The sequence below is a fragment of the Cibotium barometz genome, chromosome 27 (assembly GCF_041138505.1).
Source record: "Cibotium barometz isolate CiBa-2024 chromosome 27, ASM4113850v1, whole genome shotgun sequence".
NCBI classification, from domain to species: Eukaryota; Viridiplantae; Streptophyta; class Polypodiopsida; order Cyatheales; family Cibotiaceae; genus Cibotium; species Cibotium barometz.
The window spans coordinates 3414352-3425149 of NC_141072.1; the positions used below are offsets into that span (position 1 = coordinate 3414352).

The 10798-nt window shown below is 40.0% G+C and overlaps 1 protein-coding gene across 1 annotated transcript; it reads left to right on the forward strand.

Annotated features, from left to right (window-relative positions):
• Nucleotides 1-297: 297 nt before the first annotated feature.
• On the forward strand, nt 298-2300 carry LOC147623003 (uncharacterized). The gene is made up of 2 exons (XM_086820984.1): nt 298-432; nt 1959-2300. Exons 1-2 carry the CDS (start codon nt 298-300, stop codon nt 2298-2300), a joined length of 477 nt encoding a protein of 158 aa, XP_086677110.1.
• The last annotated feature ends 8498 nt before the right edge of the window (nt 2301-10798 follow it).

Below are 10798 nucleotides of genomic sequence, written 5' to 3' on the forward strand. Positions count from 1 at the left end.
ACATGCAATTATCCAGGCAAAAAGAGCTTTTGAGGAACATATGTCCAAGAAATCTAGGGTTAAAGAAGATGAACTTCAGGATTTGAACTTAGGGACATAGGAGGAGCCAAGGAATGTCAGAATCAGTATTAATCTGAAAGGACAGTTCAAAGAGGACTTGACAGGCCTGTTATGGGAATTCAAAGATATTTTTTCTTGGCATTACACTCATATGAAAGAAGTTGATCCAAGGTTTTGCCAACATAAGATCAACCTAAAAAGAAGGATGCCAGACTTGTAGTACAGCAGAGATATAGTATGAACCCTAACTTTGCAAAGCAAGTGAAAGAAGAAATTGATAAACTCCTGAAGGTGGGGTTTATCTACCCTGTACATGAGGCAACTTGGTTATCTCCCATTGTAATTGTACCTAAGAAGAATGGGAAAATCAGGGTATGTGTTGACAACTATAAATTTCAGATCCACTCCCTTTACCCTTCTATGATACCCTCCTTGATTCAGTAGTAGCAGGTCATGAATTACATAGCTTTCTTGATGGATTTAGTGGCTATAATCAAATATTGATGGCACCAAGAGATAGGGACAAAGCAGCATTTATAACAAAATGGGGAGTATTTGCAAGTAATGTGATGAATTTTGGACTAAAAAATGCTCCCCCAACATTTTAGAAGTGGGTACAAGAAGTGTTTGAACCATTTTTAAAATCATTCATGAAAGTCTTTCTAGATGATGGGGAGTATTTGCAAGTAATGTGATGAATTTTGGACTAAAAAATGCTCCCCCAACATTTCAGAAGTGGGTACAAGAAGTGTTTGAACCATTTTTAAAATCATTCATGAAAGTTTTTCTAGATGATTTTAGTGTGTTTGGGAAAATGGTTAATCATTTAAAACACCTTAGGCTTTGCTTTGAGAGATGCAGGATGGTGGGTTTAGCACTTAACCCCTCAAAGTGTGCTTTTGCTGTAAATAGAGTCATTCTACTTGGATATGTTATTTCTGAAGAGGGAATGCATATATTGATAGCAGGAAAGTCTCTGCAGGATGGTGGGTTTAGCACTTAACCCCTCAAAGTGTGCTTTCTAGATGATTTTAGTGTGTTTGGGAAAATGGTTAATCATTTAAAACACCTTAGGCTTTGCTTTGAGAGATGCAGGATGGTGGGTTTAGCACTTAACCCCTCAAAGTGTGCTTTTGCTGTAAATAGAGGCATTCTACGTGAATATGTTATTTCTGAAGAGGGAATGCATATTGAGCAGGAAAGTCTCTGCAATAATCCAAGATGCTGTAGAACCTAAGAATGTCAAGAAATTGGCAAGGTTCATAGGACAAGTGTGAAATGGCATAACAGGTTTTTGAGATATTTATCTCATGTGTGCCATCCTTTGACAAAACTGACAAAGAAGAAGATAGCTTTTATTTGGGGTGAAGAAGATAGCTTTTATTTGGGGTGAAGAACATGATAGAGCTTTCAAATTGTTAAAGAAGATGTTGGTGGTGGCACTAATTCTTCAACCACCTTACTAGAATTTCAAGTTTCATGTTTTTGTTGATGCATCCCATATTGTAGTAGGAGCTATACTGATGTAGGAGAAGACAAAGGGCTGGTTTAGACCAGTATATTATGCAAGCAGAGTTCTTGTTACTATAGAAAGGAATTATTCAATCACAGAAAGAGAAGCATTAGGCATGATATATGCTCTCAAGAAGTTCAGACATTATCTTTTGGCCAACAAGGTGGTTTTTCATGTAAATCACCAGGCTCTTCTTTATATGGTGAATAAACTTGACTTGTCAGGGAGGATGGCTAGATGGGTATTGTTATTACAGGAGTTTGATTATATAGTTATCCATACACCAAGAAGAAGTCATGTGGTAGTAGACTATCTTAGTAGAATAGAAACAGGAGAGAAGCTAGAATGAATTTCATATGATTTCCCTGACTCTGAGATTTTTCAGACTCAGTCAATTGAACTAGAAAATTGGTATGACCAGATGTTGATTTTCCTTACAGATGGATTATTTCCTGAATTAATGAGCAAGGATAGGAGGAAGAAGTTAGCTTTGAAGAGCAAATCCTTCCTTGTTATTGCAGGGGTAGTTTACAAGAGGGGCATCGATCAAGTCATGAGGAGGCGTGTCCCTGAATTTGAACAATCAGCTATGATTAAGGAGGCACATGAGGGAATAGCAGGAGGACACTTCTCTGTTGAGATAACACGGAGAAAGATATTTCAGGCAAGGATATGGTGGCCCACTGTGATTAAAGATGCCCATGAATTCTCAAAACAGTGTATCTAGTGTCAAAGAGATGGTAGGCCAACGCAAACAGACAGAATGCCTCATCAACCTGTATTACCCTCGGAACCATTTCAAAACCTGGGGATGGATTTTTTAGGATCATTCAAACTAGTTGCAAGGTTTACAGGAAATAGGTATGTCCTTGTTGCAACTGATTATTGTACAAAATGGCAGTAGCGTTGAGAGACAATAAAGCCTTTAGTGTGGCCAAGTTTTTTTATAAGAACGTCATGACCAGGTATGGGTGCCCAATAGAACTAGTTTCAGATCAGGGGAGCCATTTCTTGAATGTCATCAAGAAGCTGACCAGGGTTCACTTGATTATTACAAAAAATCAAGAGTGTATTATCCTCAAGCTAATGGTCAGGTAGAGAGCTCTAACAAAATCTTGGTTAAAATCCTGAAAAAGATTGTGGAAAAGAATAGAAAGGATTGGGACCAAAAGTTAGACTCTGCTTTATGGGCTTTCAGGATAGCATTCAAGGTCACAAGAGGACTCACACCATTCAAGTTAGTTTATGGGTTGGAAGCAGTTGTACCAATGGAGTTCATGGTCCCTAGTCTGAGAATTGCAGTAGCCCATAAGCTATCACCTGAGAAATCCTTGGATTACAGATTGGGAAAATTGCTGGAGTTGGAACAGGATAGAATTCAGTCAGCTTATATTTCAAAGGTTATTCAACAGAGGAGACAAGCATGGGTTAATAGAAATATAGAGTTTAAGCTATTCACGGAAGGTGATTTAGTGATATTTTATAATTCAAAGCTGGCTAGGGAAGTTGAAAGTTGTTACACAAGCCAAGCTTATAATGTCTTGTTTGAAAATATGCCCTCACACGTGGTCGGCGAGGAGAGATGTCTGGCATGCACAGAAGCTTTGTGAGCCTGGACGACAAAATCGTTGCAGCATTCATGGACCTCTCCAAGCAAAAGGGTCCTGTAAGGCACAACCCTCATAGCAGAGGCACACCGGCAAGAGAAGATAGTTCTAATGCAGTTTTTGAAGATGATGACGTTGTCATCGAAGAGATCTCCAATAAGCTTGATACATCAGCAACTTTCATTAGCTCAAAGGTAACATTAGATCTAACTCAATCCAAACATAGAGCATGGTTACAAGTTGTCGGCCTATTGGATTTTGCATTATTGCCGTGGGATTAGTGGATGGGAAATGAGCAGTCTAAGCAGCAGTTTAAATTTTTGCAAAACAGTGATGGTTTTGTCTCACCCAATGTATTTCTATCAGTAGAATTAGTTTCCTATGTATTTAAGTTATCCACGGAGGGGAAGTTGAGGTTTGACAAGGCATCCCTAAAAGCTTTGGAAAAAGAATTTGGTACGCTTGAAACATCAAGGAAATACTATGTTGTCAAGAAGGCAAGAGACCTCGAAAGAAGGATGCAAATGGAATGGTTTTTAGAAAATGTATTGTTATTGATAAAGTCAGAATATATGTCAGACAAGAACTTTTCTTATCTGCACACTACAGAGAGGGGCAAGACTGTGGCTTGGGCCCATATAGTCCATCAAAAGATTATGTCTGAAATCAAGGAAAAGGATAAAAGAAAGGTGGACAAGGCATCTAGGCTAGGTCCCATTCTAGTAGCTATTTTCTAGACCATGAAGAATTTGGACTTAAGAGAAGATAAAAAGAAAAATAGGGAGCTAGAAGGAAAAGTGCTCAGCTTGGAAAGACAATTGGTAGAGAAGGATGTCAAGAATGACCAGGTTACAGAGTTAGAAGCTCAATTGCATGTTCAGGAGCTGCTGGCAGTCTCATTTGCAAGATCGAAAAAAGCTGGAAGAAGACCTGAGAAAATCGCAAGAAAATGCTACAGCGAGAGTACAAACAGAGATGATCCTTATAGATTGGATGATAGAAATCAAGGTGTCATATAGCACTGAATTAGAGGAACTGACAAAATAGAATATAGAGTTGTAGACCAGTAATAAAGTTTTGATTAATCAGCTACTAAAGACTGTACAAGATCAGCTGAAATCTATGGTTGAAGATGAGGAAGTGGACATTAATGGATGAGCAATGCAGATTCGGCAGTTATGAAATCAGAGCTGATGAATACAGGCAATTTCATTTGGACAGGCATAAAAGATAGAAGAGTGGTTGCAAGATGAGGTTATCTAGTTTCATGTAGTGGGCGCCCTTGGCTTTAGGCGGAAAACAAATATTTTTTCAAGAAGAATAGCCAATCTCTCCTAGTTAGCCAGGGAGTTTCACTTCAAGGTCTTCTAATGAAACATCATATGCAAAGTTGGACACCTAAAACTATAATCTAATCGAATATCCAATAATTGCAAATCCCTCCTATAACTTTTACATTATTACTCATATGATGTTCCCACTTTTTTGCATATCACAAATGCAAATAACATAGAGCTTAACTCGATTTATCGAGTAATTTTTGATGTGTTCTACTATTTTCTATATTATTTAAAAGGTATTATAATTGTTAAAAAACATACTATTTTATCTCCCACCACATCTACCATTTAAAATGCTCAAATTATATGGATCTAGTGATGATTAGATTGGGAAAGATTAGTATAATGTGGATATAAGGTAAAATTACAAATCTAACGGTTGGATTTTTGTAGATTTACTTTGGAAAATTTGTTATGACTGTTAGAGGCCCATTAAATCAATTGTAATTTAATTCTAGAATCAAATATTGAATCTTTCAATCTAAAAACTCTAGGGATCAATACGCTTGTTGCCATGAATTTATTAAAAAAAATTGGCTTAATTTGAGTACGGGAAGGTCCATTTTCAATCCTCCCAAGTGAAAATTCCCATATTGTGTCCACTCTCCCCTTTCAAGTCTAAAACCAGCCCTAGTTAGGTTTGGAAATCTAGGCTTGGTAAACTTCAAAGCTTAGATATCATTGGGTGGTTGCAAGATCAGGGTGCCCAGTTTTGTCCACTCAGGCACCCTGTAAATAGTAAAAAAAGGCATTTATTTACCTTTAGAGCCAATCTCTCCTAGCTAACGAAGGAATTTCCTTTCAAGTTCTTTTGTTGGAAAGTCACATGCAAAGTTGGGAATATAGTTGCATAATCTAATTAAGCATTAGATAGTTAAAAGTCCACATTTCCTTAGGTACAAGCTCAATGTATACACCATGTCCCAAATTTGGGCTCGTTCCATAAAATGCTAATATTTTTCACATATAAACTCATATGAGATTTCCACTTTGCATCTTAGATCTTCACATAATATAGAGCTTAACTTGATTTTTTGAGAAATTTTTAAGCTATTTGTCTATTTTCTTTAAATATTTCAAGGTCTTTAAAGTGTTATAATATATGCCACTTTTTGCACCCACAATAACTACCACTTAAAAATGCATAATCTTATAGATCAAAAGAGTGGTAGATAGTGAGACATTGGTAGAATGTGGTGGTTAGTCAAAATTGCAAATCCAATGGTTTGATTTTTAATGATCTCTTTTCTAAAATTCTTCCAGGCTATCAGAAGGCCTACAAATACTAATAATCTAATTAGTAAAACTACATTTTTGATGTAAATCATCTAAAACCTATAGGGACTAGTGTACTTGTATTGGTGCATCTATGAAAAAAAAATAGATCACTCTAAGTATGGAAAGATTATTTTTTATTATTTTGTTATATTTTTGGTTAATTTTGATAAATTAGACTAATTTATACTAATTTAAGTTATATTGGGGTTAAATTTGAGTGTATGTGTATTTTCTATTAGTTTCTTGATCTCGTTTGAAGTACCTTTCCCCCCCAAATTTATTGTCCAAGAATTGTCCCAGTCCAGCATAAACTGGACAAAACTGGACAAAACTGGACACCCTGATCTTGCAACAACCCCATTTCATGTGTGAGGCTTAGGTAGGCACAAATCTTATATATGCATGCCACTTTATGTCCACATCAGCTTTCAAGAGGATCCACATGAGCAGCTTGCCACCTCACCTTGCCACCTCCACCCTCCATGTCAACATGGTCAACCTAGTTGACTCCCCACCTCATCATCCTAGTCATCATTAATGCCACATCTTCTTGCCACCTTTGCATGCCACCTCGCACTTGATGGCATGCCACATCATGGAATTGCCACATCAACCATAATAGTGCCACATGTGAAGAGAATGCCATGTGTCATGCACGCATGTGACACGTGGCACCTCCTTCCCACCTCCCCTTTTTTTTCAAAAACATATTTTTGAAAAAGTTAATTTAGTAATTTAGAGAAATAGAATATAGAATTTTAAATAATAAAATATATATAACTTATTAAGTAAAAGAATTTAAAATCACTAATTTTAAAGGATTATATTTTGGAATTAGATCAATAATATTATTTTTAAAGTTCATGTTATTCAATTTAAAAAAAAAGTAAGTTTAATATTTCTTGAAAATATTTTGTGTAGAATAAACCTTTGAATAAAATTTGAAAAAAATACATTATAAAAAAAATACAGTTGTCAGACAAAATTTTGTAAAGGTGTTTTGAGTCCGTGTACATATGGGATGCATGGTATGCAATAAAACTTTGCCTTGAATGCCCTGGCAAATGTACAGACTGAATGGCTTTGCAGTGAGCTGGTACACGCACGTTTTTTTTTTGGGAGCAGATGTTGGAGATTTGGAAGTTTTTTATTGCATGTAGTATGGTGTGCGGGTGGTTGCCAAATGCATGGCATGGACTGTGATGGTCATATTTTAGTAAGTCATGATGCAGCTGATGGAAGGCTGTGAGCAGCACTTGTTTTGGAAAGTTGTGGGCGCCGTACATTCAGATGAAGCAAGGCAATGAGACAGAGTGTGTGGCCATCATTGAGGCTTAAGAAAAATAAAAAAAAATATACACTAATCAATGTGGCCAGCTTGTAAGGGTCCACGTGGAGGCTTGCTTTGGCTGCCAACGCAACCTCTCAGAAGGTTGGCGAAGAGACAAATCACGTGGAGTTGCTGCCTAGAGACGGAGGATACTTCTGGAGAGTGCAGAGCTAACGGATGGAGAGATGAATGTTTCTTGTGTGAGCAGGCAGAGCTAAGCCTGAGCCGCTTGGTACTATGGTTGACTGGAAAGGGGCTGCAGGTGTTGGCATCGACTAGGCAAGGGAACCGCCTGGGGGAGCACCAAAGGAAGAGCCAGAGGAGTGGCCTTGTGTCTTGCTGGGGCCAGTAGGTGTTGACGTCGAGACTGGGAGAGCCAACGGCTAGGGAAGGAGCCACGTCGACTCCACCAAGCGAGAGCAGCTGAAGAGGCAGCCCGCTGAGTGAAAACGGGTTGAAGGTCGTGGTGGTGACTGACGCAAGCCGCAGGCGCAAGGAGAGCAGAGGCGAGAGCTGCTGGCGAATACTGGTGGACAACTAGCTGGCAGGAAGGGAAGGTTGCGTTGGTTTTTGTGGTGGGCTGGAGCGCAAAAGAGCAAGAAGGAAGCTTGAAGCTAGTAGCGAAGGGGAGAGAGGTTGAAGGTTTTTCTTTTAGAAGCTTTGGATTTAGAAGGTGTTGCTGTGGTGCTGGCGATTACTAGGTGAAGGGAGAGTTGAAACAGGGGACAGAGAGAGAGAGACGGGCTGTCTGTACAAAAGAGAGGAAGGCCTCAGAGTCAAGGAGCGAAGGTGTTGGCTGTAGGCGCTGAAGCATGGAGGCTGGCAGGGATTAGAAGGCAGGGATTAGAAGGGAGGGCCGCCTTTAGGATGCAAAAGGAGACTACTAGGTGAAGAGAGTGAAGGAAGCCGAGTGGAGCCAGCTGAATTGTGAAAGAGGGACTTTTTTTTGCATTATTGTGGATAAGTGTGCGGTCTTTGATTATCTTGTGGAGTACAGAGTTTTGAGGTATCTCTGTGTGGTGCTTCGTGTTGGTTGTTGTTTGGTGCCCCCTTTTGTAGTTGTTGTGCCAAAGTTTGGGAGGTGAAGGGCTATAGAGGCATAGTCTTTTTTCTTTTTTTCACCTCACATGCTTTCTGGCGCCCCCACTGAGGATAGCTCAAGTATTTTTCTCAATTTACAAGGGTGTATGCCCTAGGAGTTGAGGGTTTCAGAGAAGGTGTTTGTCTTGGGATTTGAGATGAAGTTGGGGGATTAAAATGATGTCGTATCTAGAGTTTTTTGGTGGTCCTAATGAAGATGTAGCAGACTTCCTTGAAAGAATGGAGGTTGTGTGCATAAGCAACCACATCAATGAGTCGGTACAGGTGTTGCGGCTACTGAGCATCTGCTTGAAAGGGGATGCAAGGACCTAGTACAGAACTTATGAGGAGTCATTGAGGGTTGCTGTTCCACATATCGATATGACTGAGAATGGATTAAAGACAGCACTTAGCAATAGGTTTAAGAAGGTAGAAGACCCCGACAAGGTTTGGCATGAGGTGCAAGCTCTGATACAGGGTGAGTTGGAATCAATTGATGATTATGTGAAGAAATTCTCTTTGTTGTGGGAGACTTTATGCAGGGCTTTAGGGGAAGACCAGGTACCCCCTGACATGATGAAGAAAAACAAGTTTGTAGCCAGGCTTAAGAGGAGTATTCGCTGGAAGGTGGAATTAAAGAAGCCCGGCGGGTCTTATGAGGATGTGGTGGAGATTGCTAAATCAAAGGATTGGAAGTTGCAACGGATGAATCAGCTGGGGATGATTCCAGTTGTAGCACAGCCGGAGATGCGTAGAGTGGAGGCTACACCCATGAATGCAGTGATTGAGAGGATGAAACCCACTGAAGCCCAGGCTATGCAGATGGTACCACAAGTTAGTCAAGGAGTACCTATGGTTCCCGTAGGTTTTGATGAGGGATTGCGACAAGATATGAAACAGATGGTCGATCTTATGAATAATTTGAGCTTAAGTTTAATGCGAAGTACAGGTGGTGGACGTGGTAGAGGTAGAGGCAATAATCAAGAAGGGGAAGATGGACAAGTAGGGTATGGACGTGGTCGTGGTAGGGGCTGTCGTTTCATCCCTACATGCTGGAATTGTGGTTCAATGACATACAGATTCAAGGGTACTCGGGTGAGGGACCCATAATTCTAAGCCCATCTGCAGACAGGTATCAAGAAATACTGCGAGATAACATGCAGCAGGATATGCAAAGTGTGGTCACAGAGCCTCATGAGGCTACATATGAGCAATCAAATGGATATAGCTATGGGGGTATGAATGTTCATGATAATCAACATGTGGGATTGCAAGATGATAATGGCTTCAATGCGATTGATCCTGAATTCGATGCTATCCTAGATGATGCATTGGATGATTTCATGATATATAATAGATCCCCATCAGCTTTGGGCTCTTCTATGCTTGATGCTAGTCAACTGCCGGTTGCAAGTGAGGATGTGTAGGTGTTATGTAAGCCAAATGATTGTGATGAGATTGATTCAGAGCTGGAGGCTATTCTCGATGATGCCTTGTTGGACTTTGTATGTGTTGATGGTGTGGATGCTTTGCATACTTTGCAACGACCTAAAGAAGAGGTATATAATAGCATAGAGGAAGCCAATCAAGACCATGCTTTTTCGTCTTTGGATGAGATGAATGAATGTTTGTTAGTGGGTGAGCTGGATTCGGGCAAGGTAGATTTGGATGGGATGTTACCAAGTGTGTGTTCCATGCTGTTAATGCAGTTGTTACTCGATGTGGCCATACAATATGTGGTGCAAAGGCTTCAAACATGGCCTGAGGGAAATTTTGAAGGAAATTATTTTGAAGAGCATCCCACTTTGAATGATGAGGGTAATTATGCATATGCAGGGAATCTAAGTGAGTATAGGGCTTCATATGAGCAAAGGATATGGTACATATGCCAAAAGCGATTGGTATTTGATCCAGGTGGGAAAGCAGAACCATTCAGATGTGATTGCTAAGATATAAATATCTTGCAGGCTAGGGGCGTAGGTTAAGATGTCATGCTATGTTTCAACAAAGGATAACCCCTTGTGAGTGGCACTATGTATATTCTTCTACTGTTTCATGTTTACTAGGGTGATACCAACTGGGTCAGGTTTGACAGGGTTTAAGATGCCTAGTTGGATGCTTGTACATATACCAATGTTGGTGTGCAAATAATGCATGGACACTGAATTTCAGGACCTGTGTGGCACATACCGGGGAGGATGTGCAAGTTTAGAGGGGGTGGATGTCGTGCTGTGGCACGTCTATGCAGTGAAAGCATGTTCATGGAACAACTTATGTGGAATCTGGGCCCTGAGCAGCAAGGACAGATATGGAAGGTATCCACTCATATGGAAGGTATCCACTCAGACATAGTGTACATGATATTCTGAGGGCTAGCAGAAGTCCCTGTGCCTGTGTACATATGGAATGCGTGAAGTGTGGAGAGTTTTGCCCGGGGATGCCTTGGCAGATGTACAAGGTGAACGGTTTTGCTTTGAGCATGTACAGGCTTATCCGGAATATGGTTGGCTAGAGATGAATATCAGCTGCTCGGTTGTTGGAATTATGTACGCGTCCAAGTATGAGTGGACATTGGAAGGTTGCATTACAA

Coding starts and splice junctions, on each gene's coding strand:
- LOC147623003 (XM_086820984.1), top strand. CDS start 298: ATGAACCCTAACTTTGCAAAGCAAGTGAAAGAAGAAATTGATAAACTC. Junction 433..1,958: donor AGAAGAATGGGAAAATCAGG/GTATGTGTTGAC, acceptor GAGATTTTTCAG/ACTCAGTCAATTGAACTAGA.